The following is a 21,466-nucleotide window of genomic DNA, read 5'->3' as shown; positions in this document are numbered from 1 at the left end:
TCATCCAGCCTCCATCAGTTTTCTCTTTGGAGGTGGAAAGCATTTTTCATCATGAGTCCTCTGGAACTGTCTTAGATCACTGTACTGCTCAGACTAAGTCATCAAGAGTTGATCATCATACAACACTGCTGTTACTGTGTACCAAGTTTTCCTGGTTCTGCTCACTTCATGCATCAGTTCATGTAAGTCTTTCCAGGCTTTTCCTGAGATCATACTGCTCATCATCATCCCCATCTCTTTATGTAATTGCTCACTATAGGGTTACACTTTCTGTTTTGTCCCTATTCCAAGCCATCCTTTCCATGGCTACCAAAAGCATCTTCATTATGGAGATTCATGTTACTTCCCTGTGCAAAGATATTCAGTGGCTTTCTACTGCTTATTAACCATAGTTCAAATTCCTTTGTGTAGCATGCCACATTCAAGGCTCTCTACAAATGGACATCATTCCACTCTTCCAGAGTTATTTCATATAACTCCCTTCCATGAACTCTACATTCCAACCAAACTGGAGTATATGTATGCCATCCCCTCTTCCTCCTCACCCCTTAAGGAGAACATAAGCTGCTTGACAAAGCAAGGGATATTTCATTTTTACATCCCAGCACTTAGTATAATTCCGTGTACACAGAACATGCTTAATAAAGGTTTGTTGAATACATCCTGGGATAGCTTCTGAGTCTTTACTCATGTTATTACTTATATTGCCCCCACCACCCTCATCTCCTTCACCTGGTGTCTCTAGCCATACTTTTAAAGCTCAACTTAAATGCCATCTCTTCCAAGAAACCTTCCCTTTTAGGACCACAAAGCACTGTATCTGTTCCCTACTTAGACCCCTTACTATCACATGTGGGCAAGCCATTTAAATTTTCTATTTTCCCCTATCATTTATACATCAATCAACAAATAAGTATTTATTAAGTGCCAACTATATGGCAGTAACTTTGCTAGGCATGCAGCATATGAATACAATAGGGAGACAGTCTGGGTCATTAAAGAACCTATATTTACTGAGGAGATGCAACATACTCACAGATTAGTAAAAATAGGCACATATAAAATACATACAATTCTCATTACATTAAGAAATATACCAAAACCTATATACAGCTATATAAAAACATTCTGCAAGTCTCCCAACAATTAGAGAAATGCAAATTAAAGTAACTCTGAGGTTCTAGTTCATACCCATCAAATTGGCAAAATTTTCAAACAAGGAAAATGATAAATGTTAGAAGAGCTATGGGAAAATAGATACCCTGAAGACGCATTGCTGGTAGAGCTGTGAAAAAGTCCAGCCATTTTGAAAACAATTTGGAACTACACCCAATAAGTCATTAAACTCTGTATACCCTCTGATACAACAATATCATAACTAGGTATGTGTATACCCTAAAGAATCAAAGAATAAGAGGAAAAGTCCTATATGTAAAAAAATATTTACGGTGGTTCTTTTGGTAGTGTCAAAGCACTGGATCTCAGAGGTCATCTAGTCCCTCCTCCTGACTCTACAGGTAAGGAAATTGAAGAGAGATGTTAAGTGACCTACCCAAGGTCACAAAGGTAGGTTTCAAGGAGCTGAGATTTGAAACCTCTAGGTCTTCTGCCTCTAGAACCAGCACTCTATCCACATTGTTAACACTGCATCCTGTCTGTATACCTTTGATTCCTTCTCAAGCAGATTGCCTCAATATTCATCTCTGCCTCAAATTCCTCCAGAATCATCGATGTTTTACTATCTTCAGGATCATCGAAGGTTAAAAACATACACAGATGTCCCCATCATTAAAAAAAGAAAAAGTCTTTACCTTGCCCCTAACATCCTCTTAAATTACCATCCTATAAGCTTGTCTCCTCTCACTGCCTCTATTTCCTCTTTACTCACTCACTTCTTAAGCCCTTGCAATCTGGTTACTCACCTCAATCAAAGGAAACTAACCTCCCAAAGTTACTAATGATGTCTTGACTGCCAAATTGGTGGCCTTTTCTCAGTCCTCACTCTTGACCCTTCTTCCTCTCCGCGTTTTTGTGATATTGCTCTTTCCTGGTTCTTCTACTACATCTAGCCTTTGCTTCTCAGTCTTGTTTGCTGGATCATCATCCATATCTTGCTCCCTAACTTTGGGTGTACCCCAAGAAGCTTTTTATGGTCCTCTTTTCTCCTAACTCTGTAATCTCACTTGATAAATTCTTCAGCTCTCTTTTGAATGTTGGCTGATGACTCCTAGATGTATATTTTTAGACTTAGTCTCTTCCTAAACTCCAGGCCTGTTATCACCAACACCCTATTGAATATTTCAAACCTAATATCCAGTAAGTATCCCAACATATACAAAAGAGAACTTGTTATCTTGCCATCTCCCCAAGCCTTTTTCTGAACTTTCTTATTTTGGTTGAAGGCACAACCATCCTTCCAGTCACCCAGGTTTACCAGCCATCTTGGGGTAATTATTTTTACCCTTTATTCCATATATAATCATTTGTCAATTATATCTCTATAAAATCTCATCTCTCTATTTTGAATGCCACTACCTTAATCTAAACTCTTACCATCTCTTGTCCAAACTATTGCGAGAGCTTTCTTACTGGTGTTTCTGCTTCCAGTCTCTCCTTTTTCTCAACTATCCTCCACACAGGTACCAATGTGACACTCCTCAAGTACAAGTTTGACTATATCACTTCTTCTTTGCTCAGTACATTCTACTGGCTCCCTCCAGGATCAAACAGAAACTCATCTTTTAGTATTTAAAACCATTCACAACTTGATTTCAACACTGCTGAGCTTATTGTCCATTCCTCCTCCTTGTGAACTTTATGGTCTTCTCTACCCAAACTGGCATTCTTTCTGTTCCTTATTCCTTCGCCCATCTCTACTGTTCTGAATAGGCTGTTCATTATACCTAGAAAGCATTCCTTTCTCACCTTTTCATCTTTGAGATCACTAGTTTCTTTCAAAGATCAGTTCAACTGTGGCCCCCTACATGAGGCCTTTTCTGATCTTCCTAAACTATTAATGTGTTCCCTGTCACATTTTAAATTTTAAAAAAAGGGCAAATTGAGACAGATCTCCAAGCAAGGTAACATTTATTAGCAGGGACATGGTACCTGTAAATAAAGGGACCAATGGTTTGCCTCCATTTATGTCAAAGATCATGAGCAAAAGAGCAGTTTCTCTTTTATAGGTTTTGAGGCATACAGAACAGGGTAGATGACATCATAGGATTGGGGCAATGTGATTGGTTACAGAGCTGAGGTGCAGAGAACAACATGATTGGTTGGAATTTTGGTAACTCGGACTCAAAACAACTCCCATTCTTCTCTTGTGAGACTAGGAAGTGCTTATTGTGTGAATGGAGGTGTGAAATAGTGGCTCCGACTTTTGGACAGCAAACCAGAAATCCTAAAGAACAGCATGGTGGAGTAAAGATACCAGGCCCAAATGCCCATTGTGTTCACATGCATTCTCCAAGGTCAGTTAAATTCCTTGGGGCAGGAGAGCTGGATTTTTAAACATAGCCATTACAGGCCAGCTGAACTCTGAACTACATTCAGAGACAAAGAACAATGAAATTATGAGTGGTTACAGGACAAAAATCAATTACTCGTAAATAAGACCAATAAGAAAATGACACAGGATCCATCTTAATCTTCTTACACCCATTAATCTTTATTCATTCATTCATTATGTTTTGTAAATGCATAAATGTGTACACGCTGTCTCTTCCAGCAGAAAGTAAGCTCCTTTTTGATTCAAATTTATGGGACTAAGAGCCATTCCCAAAGACTTAAAGAGTTAAAAGTTACAAATAGGCAGTTCTTCAGGAAAGAAATGTAGGCTACCAACGACCATATGAAAAACTACTCCAAATTACTAATAACTAGATAAATGGAAATTAAGGCAACTTAAGTGGGCAAAGACAACAAAAGAGAAAAATGACAAATGTTAGAGGAGCTGCAGGGAAATAGGCATACTGTTGCACTGTTGGTGGACCTGTGGACTAGTCTGGCCATTCTGGAAAGCAATATGGAGCTGTGCTTCAAAAGTCACCAAAATGTGCAAACCCTTTGACCCAGATACATAACAAAGAGATAAAAGAAAAAGGACTTGTGTGCAAATATAACAGCTTGGTCCAAAGTAGCCCAAAAATGTAAACTAATGGGGTGTGCCCTAAGGAATAGCTAAATAAAAGTTTATAAATGTGATGGATATTACTTTGCCATAAGAAATGGTGAAACAGATAGTTTCAAAGGAAATTGGGAAGACTTCTGAGTCAATTCAAAGTGAAATGAGCAGAATTAGTTGAAGAATTTATACAGTAATAACATTACAAAGAAAACCATTCAGATCAATGCAATGATAAGCCACAGCTCTAGAGGTCTGAAGGTGAAACATGCCTCTGACCTTCCACCACACCAGTGGTGTGCATAAAATGTAAAATGAGAAATACATTTTTGGATATGGCAAACATAAAAAGTTCCTTGCTGGATTATGCAGTTATGAGGGTTTCATTTTTCACTAAAGAAAACAAACCTGTTCAATAGGTGGTGGGTAGTCAGTGGGAAAGATAAATGCTTGTAAAAATTAACTGATAATTTTTAAAAGATAAAAACAAAAGTAAACTCCTTGAGGCTAGGATGGTTTAATTTTTGTCTTTGTGTCCGTCCCTAATGTCTACCACAACGCCTAGCATATAGCAGGCACTTAATCTTTACTGGTCAACTGATTACTACACAAATAACTATAATGTAAAATTATATATAAATGCATGTAGTATTAAAGTACCACATGAGATTATTAATGAATTAGGGAAATCAAGGAAGGATTCCTAGGTGAGATATGATTTAGGTATTCTGGGACAGATAATCATGGGGCAATCAGAGGCATTTCACTCAAAGAGAACAGAAGAAGCAAGGCAGGAAAAGGCAGGGTGTGCGCTGGGGATGCCAATCATGAAATATGGCTGAGGTGATGAATACATGAAAAGGAAGAGTACAAGATAAGGCTGAAGAGGTAGGGTGAAATCAAACTGTGGAGGGAATTTAATACCAAGCTAGGGACTCTGAACATTAGAAGTAAAAACTTTCTTTACAGCTCTCTTAGAAAAAGTTGTATGTTTGCAGTCCATTGACAAAGAGGTAGCACAGAGCTCATAAAGGTAGCTCTTTAAGCATGTGCTTTAAGGCTTCAAGAGAGAGCCAATATCAATGTATTACATTAGATTAGTGCAAGAAATAATTATTTCTGTCGCTTCATGAGTGAGACTAATCCTTATGAGGAATGAATGCCATTACAGAAGAATGGTATCTGTCTGACTCCATTCTCTACTTTTACCCCCAAAGATGATGGGATCTGCCTACTAGTCTAGAAGGACAAACTGATCGTTCCACAGTAATGCATGCAATCACTCTTGTCCCAAATTTCCTATTAGATAGTTTCAAAGGCTTCTCAGTCATGTCCAACTTTTCATGACCCCATTTGGGGTTTTTGCCATTTCCTTCTTCAGCTCATTCTACAAATGAGGAAATGTGGCAAACAAGGTTAAGTGACTTGCCTTCATACAGCTAGTAAGTGCCTGAAGCCTGATTTGAACTCAGGTGTTCCTGACTCTAGACCTAGTGAGTTTCCCTGATGCAGCAACAGCCCAAATTACAGTGAGAGTTGTTAAACCACCTTCTATGGTCTGAATTTAAACATAAACATCCTGAGCTCATAAATTGGGTCATGGATTACTTATTCCTGGGTTAGGGATTTTTATCCTACTTCCAGGATCCATCTAGAATTTCATCTTCTCTTGGGGAAATTCTAGAGACAGATCTTCTATCTAGAGCACAATGCCCAGGAGCTCAAAGGCTGGAGAAATTTTTTTTTAAAAAAAGTCTTGATGGATTTCATGAACTACAAATATAAAGATTAAAAAAAAACATACAAACACCATAAATACAAAAGACATTATCATCAAAACTATTAATAACTATTATTAATTCTGAATGTTATTAATGATAATGATGATAATTAAAAATGATGTTATCACATAGAGAATCATATTAAAGAAATCAAATAATACAAAGTTGTCCTTACCGGTGCAGTTTGCCACCATAGAATGGCTTAGTATGAAAAGTGATGCTAGCTGAATATCCGGTCTTTGCACAGTTGACATTGACTTTTCCACCTAATTCTACCCAAGGAACTGTTAAAATTGATCGGGCATATGCACATGGCAGGGAAAATGTGTACTCCTCTCCATGTTCCAAGAGACTAAGGATACCTGAAACATAATTATGTAACCATAACACTTTCAGCAAAAATTATAAAGGTAGTCAAAATAAATATTGCTTTTCTTTTCCTGTGTTATATTTAGAAACCATGACTACATTTTGCTCCATATACATATAACTTAGGGTCCTTACAATAACAGTATGTGCTAAAAATTTCCTAAAAAAAAAACCAAAAAACTAGAAAAACCTAGTCAACTCAGGTTGTTCTTATCACAAAACTACAATCTTGCCACAGCAGTATTCCTGGGCTGCGTGCCACAAAGAATATTATAAATCAAGGTTTTAATAAGGTCCTTCCATTGCTTCCAGTAAAAACTCCCTCGGACAAAGTGTCCAAAGCAGACCAGTTTTATACAAAATTGCATGCTTCCTTGGATCATTTCAGAGGGTGAAGCTCTAAGGCTTCAGTGACTATTAATCAATTTTGACAGTCACTAGCTTGAGGAAAATCTATGCTAACATATCTCCTCATTCTAGGGGAAGTTTAGTGTTATTAAGCCATAGACTCCAGACCTCAGGTATTTTGCTGATTTTTTTTTAAAGCATAAGAAAATAACGTTCCCTGAAAATACTAAAAATCAGTGCTCTACATGATACAACTCAGCATTTTTAATAACGAAAAAGATGATAAATACCTTTCGTATTGAAAAAGCTTATGCAATAAATAAATATTCAATATGCTTTGAGAGTTTCTGACATTCCCATTTCATAAGATAATTTGATAATCACACCTTCTTTTGTTTGGTGTTTTATGGTTTGCAAAGCACTTCCGTATAGTTTTGCTCTGATTCTTACAACCCTTAGGGGAAGTGGGGGCATGCATTATTATTCCTATTTTATAGAAGTCAGGAATCAGATACTGTCTCCAAAGTCAAAATAACAGAATTTCAAAGTGAACCATAGACTCAAATCATGTATGTCTAGCAAGTTTAAATTCAGAACAAAATGTTGAGCAAAAACATGTTTCTTTTTTACCAGTGAACAGCTGTTTTCATTCACCCATGTTACACTTTTCAATGAATCTGCCAAAAGTCTTGTGGGGATTTTAGTGTTCCTGATTAAAAAATAGCTCACTATGTTCAACCCCTTTTTATATACTGATATAGAACAAAAGTATAAAATGCTTTAAAAACGTAGGGATTTTTACAAATTTATCAGTACCTTCTTCCCACCATTACCCGGAATACCCTTTACACTAAATATGCCCAATATTTTTCCTTCCAGTTCATGATTCACTTTTACTTTGGTATCTAGTATTTTTTATAACATATGTACTTTCTTCCCCAAATAATACTTTTTCCACCTACCTTCTCCAACCATTGTCACTCCTATTGACATTCCCAAGAATTTGCTTTTAGTCCAAACATGAGCATTTACACACATCTTCCTCTCCGCACATTCTGCATAAAACCCTGAGACTGGAGGATGATGAGACACCTGTTCAGCAACAAATCTGACAGTATAGCAGTCTGCTTCCACCTGGCTCAAAGGCTCTGGCAGAGAAGCCTGATCTGGGATTGCCTGGGAGGAAGAGCTGGCAGTCATGCTGGATGCGACATCACTCTTTGGCATCCTCCAGGAGCAGTGAAACGTTTCTCCAATGATGGGATTGTAGGGTTTCTTTGCAATAGCTCCCTTACGGCCTTCATGAAATGAAGTAAGATAGTACTCTACAAAACGAATCATCCTGTCTTCAGCAGTAGTTCCATTGGTGATAGATATAAAGAGGTCTGGATGAGACATGAAGTCTGCATACATCTCCAGCAAAGAACGTTTCTCTAAAATAAAGGTAGGAAGAACCACCTGAAACCAACAACAACAAAAAAATCCAATAAGGACAAAGCTAATTTTTATGTGTAGAAATCATGCATATTTGCAGTTCAGAATTAATCTATTTAAAAAATTTTTAAAAACAGTGACAACAATTTAGATGGAAACTAAAAAAACACAGCACACCAAAAAAATCAAATGACAAAATTATAAAAGTCAAACAGGACTTAAATGAAGAGATATGAGAAGACACTTCCAACCTGCCCCTTCATGGAGGTGGGAGGTCCACAGGTGTTACACATTGCACATGATTTTGGATTTTTTCAATGTATAGATCAGTTGTGCTGCCTCTTTCCTCTCTAAAAAATACTATTTGTCATATGGAACGGCTTTCTGGGAAGAAGACAGAGAAGGATACACGGGATACTATGGTGATGTAACAGAAAATATCAATAAAAACTTATTTTAAAAAGGGGTGGAATGTTCCAAACCACTTAAAAAATAAACAAGTTCCAGAATCTGAGATCTAGAAGGATATAAAAGCCTTGCAGATTAGTTAGTAGATAATATCAAATATTTCATGCAAATTAAGAATATATCAACTCAAAAAATCAGAAGGCAGGGCAAAGGGGGTCAGATGAAAAAAAAATCTTCTCATTTAAAAAAACAGAGTCAAAAGGAAATCACTAGGAAATTTAGCAAGGGCAACCACAACCTTTCACTTTTCTGATTGCAGAGTGGCAAAAAAAACAAACACAGAGACACAGACACACATTGACATGCACATCTGGGTCCAAGTTGCAGGAAAATATGGCCTTCCCTGAAACTAGCAAAAATAAGTCAAATAAAGTTTTTGGTTAGAGGGATTACAGACTGGAACAAAGGAAAGGCTATAGAGGTATTTTAATTTTGAGTGCCAAAGAGATGAGTTGGAGCTTTGAATATTTAATTTGGGAGCTCTGGAGAGTCAAAGGACTCATAAATAAAAAGAATGGTCAAAGGATATTCTTTAAAATATAGTAGTGAAAACCAAAGTTAGATTAGGCAGGATCCAAAAACAACTGAAGTTTACTAAGAAAGGCACTGATCTGTGTTGACTCTTCTAAACTGTATCAGTGAATATTATTAAATGACTATAGGTAAATCACCACCACCCTGAGATCTCAGTTTCCGAAGAGTGGATGTACATAGAGCAACTAGTTTCTATCTCACATGAATGTTATGAAGAAAAATTGAAATAATGTATGTAAAATGCTTTACAAGTTTCAAGTTGCAAGATAAATGTCAGTTATTATGAGAGTTTGCTTTTCTAGATGGCCATGATGACTACCCAATATTACTTTGGCCTGCTGGCAGTTTTGGTGCTTAGAAAAAGGAAACCCAACCCTATTAAATATGGCAAATGTCACAGAGCACCAAATATGAAACAAACTAATTCCTTGACTTTTCTCAACTCTAGTCATCTTCACTTCTGTAGTAGAATTTTTTATACTACTATTACGTAAATATTTCTAAAATAAGACTGAGTTGAAAGACTAAAAGTAATTTCGTTTCTTTAAAAGTCCCAAAATCAAAAATTCTGGTTTCTAAATAGTCATTTTTTAAAAAAACTAAGTGATTATCTTAATAAAATAGAAAATAAAAGAGCAGAATAACATTTATCTCACACATCTAGTGTTCTAAAGAGCTCAGTGGAGCATGCAGTTTTAAGCTACTAAAGCACTAAGACTTTTGGGACATCCTGTATATATACATCTGATTTCTAACTGTCTCACAGTTAAAGGCACAATAATTGCCATTAAAGGAGTATAATCTGAGGAAAACAAACATTCTCACCCTTGTCATTAGTAACTACAAACTTAAAATATCCTTCAGGATTTAATGCTGATATCAAAAACCTCAATATAAGGGGGAAAAAATCTTCTACAGTCAATTCTTAATTATCCATGTAAAACAACAGTATCACAGATGATTCAAACATACAACCCAAAACAATCTACATTCAGCATATTACATAATTACTTTGTGGCAGATTTATTTCCTTATTTACTATTTTTTTTAGGCTAGAGTTAAAACAAGTAAACATGACGCTAGCTGGGCAAAAAGTGAAGGGAGACTGTCAGGAAAAGATAGTCTGCACAGTATTACCCACCTGTAGGTAAACAGGAATTGAATGGCATGATAAATGTCAGGCAGAGTGGTTAATACAGTTATCCCCCTTTCACATCGTGACTTTTCCCATTGTGGTTTCAATATATCATGGGGTCAGCATAAGAAATTAAATGGGAATTTTGGGGGAGTTTTGTGGAAGCTGCAGACAACATGCAAATGCCAGCAGATAACACAGAAAAAGTTTACAAGCTCAGAAATGCATAAAATACATGTATAATATTATACAATATCAAGTTTATTTTTTAATATCATAATAATTTAGACTTCTCCTCTAGTAGAAAGGGAATGCCAAAACATTTTATGTGGATTTTCCAGATCCCAGGGTGCCCCAAACCCCTGCAATGTGGAAGGGATAATTGTATAGTTTTGAGATGGTGAACAGTTTCTATATGAATCCTTGGTACAATCCGTGGTGGTGGCCCTTTCATTTAGTACAGAAGTAGCCCAAGAGACAGTAGGTCTTTAAGTCTATTAATTTCAACAAAGGAGGCAAAGTAGGAAATCTAAAGGCTTTTGAGCAGAGGAAAAATACAAGCAAATTTATGAACAATCAGGTAGTGGTGTGAAAGATAGTTTTGAAGGAGGGAAGAACAGATGCTGGAAGCACAATTAGCACCTCTTAGGAAACTGTGACAAAAATCCAGGTAGATGTTAGTGAAGAGAGGTGTCTGAAAGAACAAACAGGAGAATATAAGAAATAAGAATGCACTGGTAGGACCAAAAGGACTTGATAACTGATTGTATCTAGCAGGGGAGGGAGTTAAACAAACATCAAAGTTTCAAAGATGTGAATGGTAGTACCAGTAACAGAAATGATGACATAAAAAGGAAGGCTAGATTTGGGGGAAAGAGAATAAATCTGGTTTTGGACGTGTTGAGTCTGAGGAACAGGTAGAACCTTCCAAACACAATAGTTCAAGATGAAGATATGGTGCTTGTGAGAGAAGTAGGAGCCTTGAGTCTCTTGGGGATAATCACGTATGTAGAGATGAAGACTGAAGACTGAAGCTGTGGGGCTGATGAGGTATGCATGAAAAGTACAGGGGAAAAGGATGTAGGGCCAAGGATCGAACCTTAAGGAACATATACTTCAGAGAATTAACTTAAAAGAGATAAGAAACTCGCCAAGGAGACAAAAAATGATAGAGGAACAGAAAGAGAATCAGGAGAATCAAAGCTCTTTCGAGCCAAGTATACAGGGTATACTTGGTATACCAAGTATACAGGGTATACCCAGAAGCAGGGTATACAACAGTGGCAAATGCTGTAAGAAATCAAGGAGGATGGGGGCTGGGAAATGGCTTTGGCATTTAGATCCAAAATAATCTTTGAGAGGACATTTTCATTAATGTGGCAGGAACAAATGCCAGGTTTCAAGGAGCTGCAAGAAAGTGGGTTGTGAGCAAGGGTCAGTACTGGATACAGACAACTTCTTCAAGACATGGGAAGGAAAGGAGAAAGAGAAGACAGTGGCTGGATGAGGCTGACTGATCCAGAGGCCACTGGGACTGGGAGACGTGACCATGTTTGTAAGCAGAAAAAAAGGAATCCCTAGGGAGGGAGAGAATAAACTTGCATGGGAAAGAAGTGGATGATTACTGATGTAAAGCCCAGGAGAAGGCAGGAGGAGAGGAATCAAGGGCACACTCAGTAGACAAATCTGCCTTAACAAGGAGTAGTGATACCGATTCCCTGGAGGAAAGAATACTGATGAGACAGATATTGTGATGAGCAGAACAGGAGAGTAGAAGGAATTTCATTTTACTGGGTGATCTCAACATTTTCAGTGATACAGGCAAATGAGTCATGGAGGACGAGGTGGGGGAAAAGCCACAGCTTAAGGACAGAGGAAAAGTTTTAGAATTTTCACTGTGGGAAATGAAATAAAACATCAATAAGAGTAGAGGAGAAGGATAGCTAAGAAGCAGCAAAAGGCCATTTGAGGTTATAGATGATAAATTACTGGGCAGCTACGTGACAAAGTAGATAAAGTACCAGGTCTGAAGTCAGAAGACTCATCTTTCGGAGTTCTAATCTGGCCTCAGACACTTACTAGACTATGGACAAGTCTCTTAACCCCCTGCCTTGCTTCCTCATCTGTAAAATGAGCCAGAGAAAGAAGAAGCTAGTCCAGGTATCTTTGCCAAGAAAACCTCATTAGGTCATGAAGAGTTGCACGCGTCTAAAAAATAAGTGAATGACAAAAATACCAACAGGTGACAAATTATTAGTGGGTTAAATTAATTTGATCTCATGACCTTTTCCAGCAACACTAGGCAGCATGAAAGCAAAAGCTGACAAATCAGATGGTAGGGATTTCAGGTTGAAGATTAGTAGGTCAACAATGGCAAAACCTTAAGGGCATGGGGAAAGGATTCTAGGTTCAATAAATCAAATAAACAGCATTTATTAAGTGCCTACTATATGCCAGGCACTGGGTATAAAAACTTACATTCTCCCGAATGTCAGATGGTGGATAATGAGTCATTAAAATGACACATCACAGTAAGATCAACCTTTGTAGAAGTAGCGTGTGGAAAATCATTGGAGTTCAAGAGGTTGAGGAACTGTGTAGTCAGGATTGGAAAAATCATCAACATGAATATTGAAACCCCCATGGATAACAACAGGGGATGGACTGGAGAGAAAGACCTCAACTCAAGTGCCGAAGTTACTGAGGAACTTTGGAGAGCAAAAGATTGTTAAAAAAAAAAAAAAAGCTGGAGAGGTTGCACAGACCACAGATGAGAAAGGGTTGTATAGGAGTGAACATAGAGGAATGATCTAGAAACAGTAATGAGGAGTAAAGGCAACCTCTCCTTGTGGCTATGAGTTGAGGAAGTGAGGGATGATAATAGCAAGCATTTACATAGCACTTTAAGGTTTGCAAAGCACTTTACATAGCTTATCTCATGTGATCCTCACAATCCTGCAAACTAGGTACTATTATCGTCCCTATTTTACAGATGAGGGAAATGAAGCCAGGTGAGGTTAAGTGACTTGCTCTGTGTCACACATCCAGTAAGTGATCGAGGCGGTGTTTAAATTCAGGACTCGATGACTTCAATTTGGGCACTTTGGCCACTCTGCACTACCTAACCTCCTCCTTAGAGGGAGCCAACTTCAGGGGCATTTAGGGTTACTGGGGATGCAGGTCTTTAGGGGAGGGCTAGAGTTGATTGAAAACAAAGTGAAAAGAATGCTGGAGGAAAAGTTCAAGGACATAGGGATTTTCATGCTTTCTGTTCCACGTGAATACCAAGAAATGCTTCTTTTAGAAAAGTAAAGCATGCTATTGGAGTGGCTACTAAAAAACAAGGGAATACAGTAAAAAATACTGGCATCACAAATCAGATAACAGAAAATATATTTAACTGCGGAACTTCCTTCACAGTCAACCCACACTAGAACTTACTCTTGTTAAATCCATGCCCAGTTTAAGCTGCGACAGCAGATGTAGGATAACACTGCGCTGTTCTTCCACAGCTCCCAGGTCATCTTCCTTATTATCACAAGTGTCCTCCACTTCATCATCTGCATTTATTTCCTCAGGTTCCTGGATAGAAAACAAAGGATCTAGTATTTAAAAGTATTTATTAGCATAGCTTAAAAAAAAGGCAGAGAGAGGGCAGTGGGAAGACACTAACATGAGTTCAGGACCTAAAATAAATTACAGTGGGCCTGAAATAAATTACGAAGCAGGTAAGAATTTAAGTATAAAGTATACCCCTGAGCACAGGTATGGCAGTAACTGAGAAAAGTATTTTGCCCAAATGGAATTTGAGTTGACAAATTTTTAAATTAAGGCTCAAAAAAAACAATTGAGTGAGCTGTATCCAGCACTATATTGACGTCCCAAACTTAAGGAGACCCTTGAAGGAAATTTCAACTTCATAAGGTCTGTCATAAATGAGATAACATTAAGAAATATGAATCCAGTTCACCTTTAGGGAAGTGAAAAGTACTTGAGGCACTAGGAACCACTGTGGAAACACATCCGACAAAAGAACTACTAAGAATTAACCAGTTACTTAGAATGATATGAGTAGAAAAGGTAAAGAAGTCTCCATCTTTTTTAATGCCATATTAAGACTTTTTCTACATCTGGTAGAAATTTTTGTAATAACCAGGAACAATTTTTTAACAACTCCTTGGAGCCCCAGCAGTCACAGTTCTATTTTATTAGTGCAACTCTGAGAAAGGAACATTTTACAAAAGAGTGTAAAGTTTTTTTCCCATTGCTCTGAGAAATAATGTGAGGATCCAGTATTAAGATTCTCCATCCATAAAACAGGAAACCTTTCTTGTCAAAGACAGAACGGTCCCATGAGAGTCACCGTGGCCCCAGTGAAATCCCTACTTTGGACGGCACTTTGGACGGCATGAACAAGTAACACCTGTTCTACCAATCATCACAGTAGATACTTATTGACATCATTAGTCTTGAAAAAAAGAGAAACAAACACTGAAGAAACTGATGTCACCATTGCTCAATCCCTGCTCTTCTTGCACCGAGCTACTTTAATGTCTAACACCATGATCAAGAAGCTTTTTCTAGCAGTGAATTTTAATCAGTTTTGTGATAGTTTAAAATGACTGCTTTCTGCATTCCCCTCAAGGACTAAGGAACTTTAGCTACATAGAGATATAATAATTAATATTTGTGAAATGATAACAAGGAAAGAGCAAACTGCCAGATATTAATGAAGAGCCTTCTCCAACTTTGTTATATATGAAGTTAGGAATCCAAATGAATAGACTAATAATGCAAATACAGCTTTAGGACTATTAATAGATTACAAAGACTACTATTTCCTGGAATAATGCCATTAAAATTTAAATATAAAAGATGCCTTTTAAGGGAAAAGGCCAATGGTTTATATAGGTAAGTTGGTATACTTTGGATGGTGGGTTTTTTTGGGGGGGGGGAATGGGGGAAAGGTGTGCTGCAGTGGCATAGAATATACTCAAATTCTCCTAAGAACCTTTAAAAATTCTTTCTTTTCAGGAAATCATAGAATTGTAAAGCTCTAAGGAGACATTAAAACCCATCCGGTATGACCTGCTAATTATTAAGAAGCTGAAGCTCAAGGAAATTAAATGGGCTAACAATTATGAGAGTCACGACCTAATCCAGTCCAGCATTCTTTCTACAACACAGCTAAGAATGACTTATTAGTACAGTGAAATGAAGGGAAATCATTCTATTATCAAGTTACAGCTTTTGAAATCCTGATGTTTATTAAAGAATTTAATAGCTCTCTTCTTTCCTATGTACATTTTGCACATGTGTGCTCTCAAAAGATAAACTTCAGGGATAACAAGCTAACTTTCAAAAGAGCAAGGTAGTACCTGAGTTAATGAAAAATTAATTAATGGAAAAACATTCTAAACTTTCTAAAATATATGGAAGAAGCAACAAACCTGGGATGCTTGGCAAATTAAGTGGCAGAAGCTTTTAGATAATTAACTTCTTGGGGAATTTAGGAATTTAAAGAAATTGTATGAATTCATGTTGAACAAAGAAAGTAGAACCAGGAGAATAATATCAACAATGACTACAAAAGAGTAAGAGCAGATGATGAGCTTGGATTAAATGCAAGGACCAAGACTGGTTCCAAAGGACAAACCACGTACACTACCCTACTTTGAGGAGTGTGAAGTTACTGATGCCAAATGTTATATATGCTGACAGTTATGGACCTGTATGTTGGTTGGTTATGCTTACCTGTTTTCTCTTGTTACAAAGGAGGTTCTGGGTGGAAGCCTGGAATTGGGTAATAGTAGGGAATGACTGTGATGTAAAACCAAAGACATCAATAAAATTTAAAATGTTTTTAGAGGGAAAAAAAGAACTAAATCTTGGTGTTCCTGTTACCAAAACTAAAAAAGCTAAGACAATCTATAAAGGCTTAAAGGGAAACGTCATCATTCCACAAAATATCAGAAGCCTTTTGCTTTCCCCTAACTACTAAGAGTCAGTATAGATTTTGTTGGTGAATGTCTTCCTACCGTCTCCAAGGATCCCTTCTTTCCTTACAGCTAAAGGGAAATACATATTTGTAGAACAAGGGAATAGCAAACTGCCAGATCTATAAATCTTTTGGCCTCTGGTACACTCTCATCAGGCTGTGTGTTCAAGTGCATACATTCACTTTGGCATGCCTGGATGCTAGGCCCTGTCTTCTACCCTCAATCTACCTATGTTCCCTATTGCAACGGAAAAGCACCATGATACTAGGCAGGAAACTCACCTCGAAACTTCAGTGATAAAATATCCTTTGCTGGTTCATCCTGTCTCCCACCTGGGGGTATCCCCCAATGTTCCTTTTCTCTTCTCCTTCTACAAAGCTATCCCAGGAGGAGAAAGTGAGGCTGGTGACCTTGCATAGCCCTCCCACACTCAAATCAAAGCCAACTCCAAGTCATGACATCATTTCCCTGATGTCATGGTTCTCTTCAAGAACAAAGGACAAATACAACCTGTAAATACCATCTCTCTCTCCCTCCTCTGCCCAAAGAAAGGTACATTTCAATGGCTGAAGGCCATTGAAGGTTTACTGGTTAGTTTTCTTTCTCAACAACCAAGCCTTAAACCCAGTTCACTCTGGCACTCATAGACTGGACAACAGGTCCCTGCCCTCCTAGCACAAAGTGAATGTAAAATAGTAACTGTTTCTCTTTTGGCCAGGAACTCTGAGGGTCTTCCCCTTCCAGTTTGATTTTTTTTCCCCTCTGAGTTTTGATTAAAGGGGGCAGTCTCTAGATTAACTTCTTAAAGAGGCCTATTCACTGAATGGGTGTTACCTCACTCAAAAGTGAGAACCTGAAAAGACCTTAGCCTGAAAGGGCCAGGATCTCCTAATGCATCCTGGGACATCTCCAGTCATGAATAGCAGGCCACTGGACCCAGATGGCTCTGGAGAAAGTAAGGCTGGTGACCTTGCACAGCCCTCCCTCACTCAAATCAAAGTCAACTCCAAGTCATGTCATCATTTCCTTGATGTCATGGTCCTCTTCGAGAATGAAGGACAAATACAACAACAAGCTATCCCATAGGTTTAACTATCATATCCATAGAGATGATAGTTAAACAAAGGAGTTTATATTTTGATGACCCAGCTCTCCAGTATCTTACTTGATCCACTCAAACCCCCTAAAGATCATCCTCTATCTCTTTTGCCCTTTGTGGCTAAACTCCTTGAGAAAGACTATAATACATACCTAGGCATACAACACATAAAATACAAAGTCTATAATAAATAGGTTTCTCCACTTTCTTTGCACTCACTCTCTTCTTAAACCCTTAACAATTCAGCTTCTGGTCTCATCATTACTTCAAAACTAAAGGTGTCCCACAGGGATCTGTCTTGGGCCCTATTCTCTTCTCCTTCTATACTATTTCACTTGGTGATCTCATCAGCTCCCATGGATTCAATTACCATCTCTATGCTAATGATTCTCAAATCTATCTATCCCGCCCCAGTCTCTCTACTGACCTCCAGTTTCCTATTTTGAACTGCCTTTCAGATTATCTTAAACTGGATGTCCAGTAGACATCTTATACTCAACATGTCCAAAACTGAACTCATTATCTTTCTTCCAAAGTCTTCCCTTCCTCCAAATTTTCCTATTAATGTCTAGAGCATCACCACCCTTCCAGTTCTCCAGGTTTAAAACCTAGGTGTCATTTTTTGGCTCCTAACTATTTCTCACTGCCCCTATACATAACCTGTTGCCAAAACCTGTTGATTTCACCAAATCTGTCTCTTCTCTCCACTGATATTACCACAATCCTGGTGCAGGCCCTGAACACTTCATGCCTGCCTCAAGTCCCTCCTCTCTCCAATCCATCTTCCATTCATTTCCTAAAGTGCAAGTCCAATCATGGCACACTGCTTACCCCAAAACTCCAGGGGATCCCTAACACCTCCAGGATCAAATAGAAAATCCTGTCTGATGTTCAGGGCCCTTCTTTTTATTATTACTATTTATTAATTTTAATAGTTTAAAAAAAATCTTGAGTCCCAAATTTTCTCCCTCCTCTCAGCCCCTTTCCTACTCATTGAGAGGCAAGCAATGTTATCAATTATGCCTGTGATATCATGCAAAATATTTCTATATCAGCCATGTCACCAAAAAAAGCAAGTAAAGTAAAAAAAAAATTACACTTCAATTTGCACCCAGAGTTTATCAATTCTCTTCCTGGAGGTGAACAGCATTTTTCAGCAATGATTCCTTTGGAACTGTCTTGTATCACTGTATTATCAGAGTAGCTAAATCTTTCACAGTTGATCACTGTTGCAGTATTGCTGTAACTGTGTGCAATATTCTCCTGATTCTGTTCACTTCACTTTGCATCAGTTCATACAGGTCTTCCCACAGTTTTCTGCAAACCATCCCCCACATTTTTTTTTAAATTTAATTTATTTAATGTATTTAGTTTTCAGCATTGATTTTCACAAGACTTTGAATTAGGAATTTTCTCCCCATTTCTACCCTCCCCCCACTCCAAGATGGCATATATAATGGTTGCCCCGTTCCCCAGTCAGCCCTCCCTTCTGTCACCCTATTCCCCTATCCCCCTTTCCCTTCTTCTCTTGTAGGGTAAGATAAATTTCTACACCCCATTGCCTGTGTATCTTATTTCCTAGTCGCATGTAAAAACTTTTTTTTTGTTTATTTTTGAACATCTGTTTTTAAAACTTTGAGTTCCTAATTCTCTCCCCTCTTCCCTCCCCGCCCACCCTTCCTAAGAAGGCAAGCAATTCAACATAGGCCACATGCGTATTATTATGTAAAACCCTTCCACAATACTCATGTTGTGAAAGACTAACTATGTTTTGTTCCTTCCTAACCTATCCCCCTTTATTGAATTTTCTCCTTCGACCCTGTCCCTTTTTGAAAGTGTTTGTTTTTGATTATCTCCTCCCCCTGTCTGACCCCCCTTCTATCGTCCCCCCTTTTTTATCCTCTTCCTCCTTCTTTCCTGTGGGGTATGATACCCAATTGAGTCTGTATGGTATTCCTTCCTCAGGTCAAATCCAATGACAGCAAGATTTACTCATTTCTCCTCACCTGCCCCCTCATCCCTTCCTACAGAACCGCTTTTTCTTGCCACTTTTATGTGAGATAATTTACCCCATTCTGTCTCTCCTTTTCTCCCTCTCTCAATATATTCCTCTCTTATCCCTAAATTTGATTTTTTTTAGGTATCATCCCTTCGTATTCAACTCACCCTGTGCCCTCTGTCTATATACATATATATATACACCTACATATATACATACACACACACACGTGTATATATATATATATATATATACACATACACACACATACATATATATATATATATATGCATATTCCTTTCAACTACTCTGATATTGAGGTCTCATGAATCATACACATCATCTTTCCATGTAGGAATGTAAACAAAACAGTTCAACTTTAGGAAGTCCCTTATAATTTCTCTTTCTTGTTTACCTTTTCATGCTTCTCTTGATTCTTGTGTTTAAAAGTCAAATTTTCTATTCAGCTCTGGTCTTTTCACTGAGAAAGCTTGAAAGTCCGCTATTTTATTGAAAATCAATATTTTGCCTTGAAGCATGATACTCAGTTTTGCTGGGTAGGTGATTCTTGGTTTTAATCCTAGCTCCATTGACCTCCGGAATATTGTATTCCAAGCCCTTCGATCCCTTAATGTGGAAGCTGCTAGATCCTGTGTTATCCTGATTATTTTTCCACAATACTCGAATTGTTTCTTTCTGGCTGCTTGCAGTATTTTCTCCTTGATCTGGGAGCTCTGGAATTTGGCAACAATATTCCTGGGAGTTTTCCTTTTGGGATCTATTTGAGGAGGCGATCTGTGGACTCTTTCAATTTCTATTTTACCCTCTGGCTCTAGAATATCAGGGCAGTTCTCCTTGATAATTTCTTGAAAGACGATATCTAGGCTCTTTTTTTGATCATGGCTTTTGGATAGTCCAATGATTTTTAAATTCTCTCTCCTGGATCTATTTTCCAGGTCAGTGGTTTTTCCAATGAGATATTTGACATTGTCTTCCACTTATTCATTCCTTTGGTTCTGTTTTATAATATCTTGATTTCTCATAAAGTCATTAGCTTCCACTTGCTCCAGTCTAATTTTTAAGGTAGTATTTTCTTCAGTGGTCTCTTGGACCTCCTTTTCCATTTGGCTAATTCTGCCTTTCAAGACATTCTTCTCCTCATTGGCTTTTTGGAGCTCTTTTGCCATTTGAGTTAGTCTATTTCTTAAGGTGTTGTTTTCTTCAGTACTTTTTTCCGTATTATTTTGGGTCTCCTTTAGCAAGTCACTGACTTGTTTTTCATGGTTTTCTCGCATCATTCTCATTTCTCTTTCCAATTTTTCCTCTACTTCTCTAACTTGCTTTTTCAAATCCTTTTTGAGCTCTTCCATGGCCTGAGACCAGTTCATGTTTTTCTTGGAGGCTTTTGATGTAGGCTCTTTGACTTTGTTGACTTCTTCTGGCTGTATGTTTTGGTCTTCTTTGTCACCAAAGAAAGATTCCAAAGTCTGAGACTGAATCTGAGTCCGTTTTTGCTGCCTGGCCATGTTCCCAGGCAACTTACTTGACCCTTGAGTTTTTCTTTGGGGTATGACTGCTTATAGAGTAAAGAGTACTTTGTTCCAAGCTTGAGGGGATGCACCATTGATTTCAGAGCTATTTCTATACAGCTAGCTCTGCCACACCAGCACTCCTCCTTCCCCAAGAACCACCAGCCTGGACCTGACTCAGATCTTAAGCCAGCTCTGCACTCCTGCTCTGATCCACCACTTAATTTCTCCCACCAGGTGGCTCTGGGGCCAGAAGCAACTGCAGCTGTAGTTCTGTAGCTGCACCACCTCTGCTGTCCCTGGGGCAGTGGCCGAACCATGAACTCTTTTCACTCTGTCCCTGCAGCTTTTCCCACTAACCTTCTCTGTTGTCTTTGGTGTTTGTCGGTGGAGAAGTCTGGCAACTGCCACAGTTCACTGATTCAGGGCGCTAGGGCCTGTTCTACCCAGCTCCCAGTCTGGATGGTCTTGCCGCCGCCCACACTGGGCTCTGCTCCCCTCAGCTCCCAGCTCCGTGCGCGATAGACCTCATCCAGTGACCATCCAGGCTGTCCTGAGCTGGATCCCTGCTTCCCTCTGCTATTTTGTGGGTTCTGCCCCCCTCATTTCTTATAGCACAATAGTATTCCATCTCAATCACATATC

The 21,466-nt window shown here is 38.3% G+C and overlaps 1 protein-coding gene across 2 annotated transcripts in view; it reads right to left on the bottom strand.

Annotated features, from left to right (window-relative positions):
- Nucleotides 1-21,466, bottom strand: part of OSBPL11 (oxysterol binding protein like 11) — a 103,799-nt gene that overhangs the window by 12,138 nt on the left and 70,195 nt on the right. For both annotated transcript variants that reach the window (XM_036746178.1, XM_036746179.1), the window contains exons 8-10: nt 13,637-13,777; nt 7,587-8,082; nt 6,083-6,269 (exon numbers count right to left, since the gene is read on the bottom strand). In XM_036746178.1, coding sequence (XP_036602073.1) covers nt 6,083-6,269; nt 7,587-8,082; nt 13,637-13,777 — 824 coding nt within the window. The remainder of the gene's footprint in view (nt 1-6,082; nt 6,270-7,586; nt 8,083-13,636; nt 13,778-21,466) is intronic.

This window comes from Trichosurus vulpecula, chromosome 2, assembly GCF_011100635.1.
Source record: "Trichosurus vulpecula isolate mTriVul1 chromosome 2, mTriVul1.pri, whole genome shotgun sequence".
NCBI classification, from domain to species: Eukaryota; Metazoa; Chordata; class Mammalia; order Diprotodontia; family Phalangeridae; genus Trichosurus; species Trichosurus vulpecula.
This window is presented reverse-complemented; position numbering and strand designations above follow the sequence as displayed.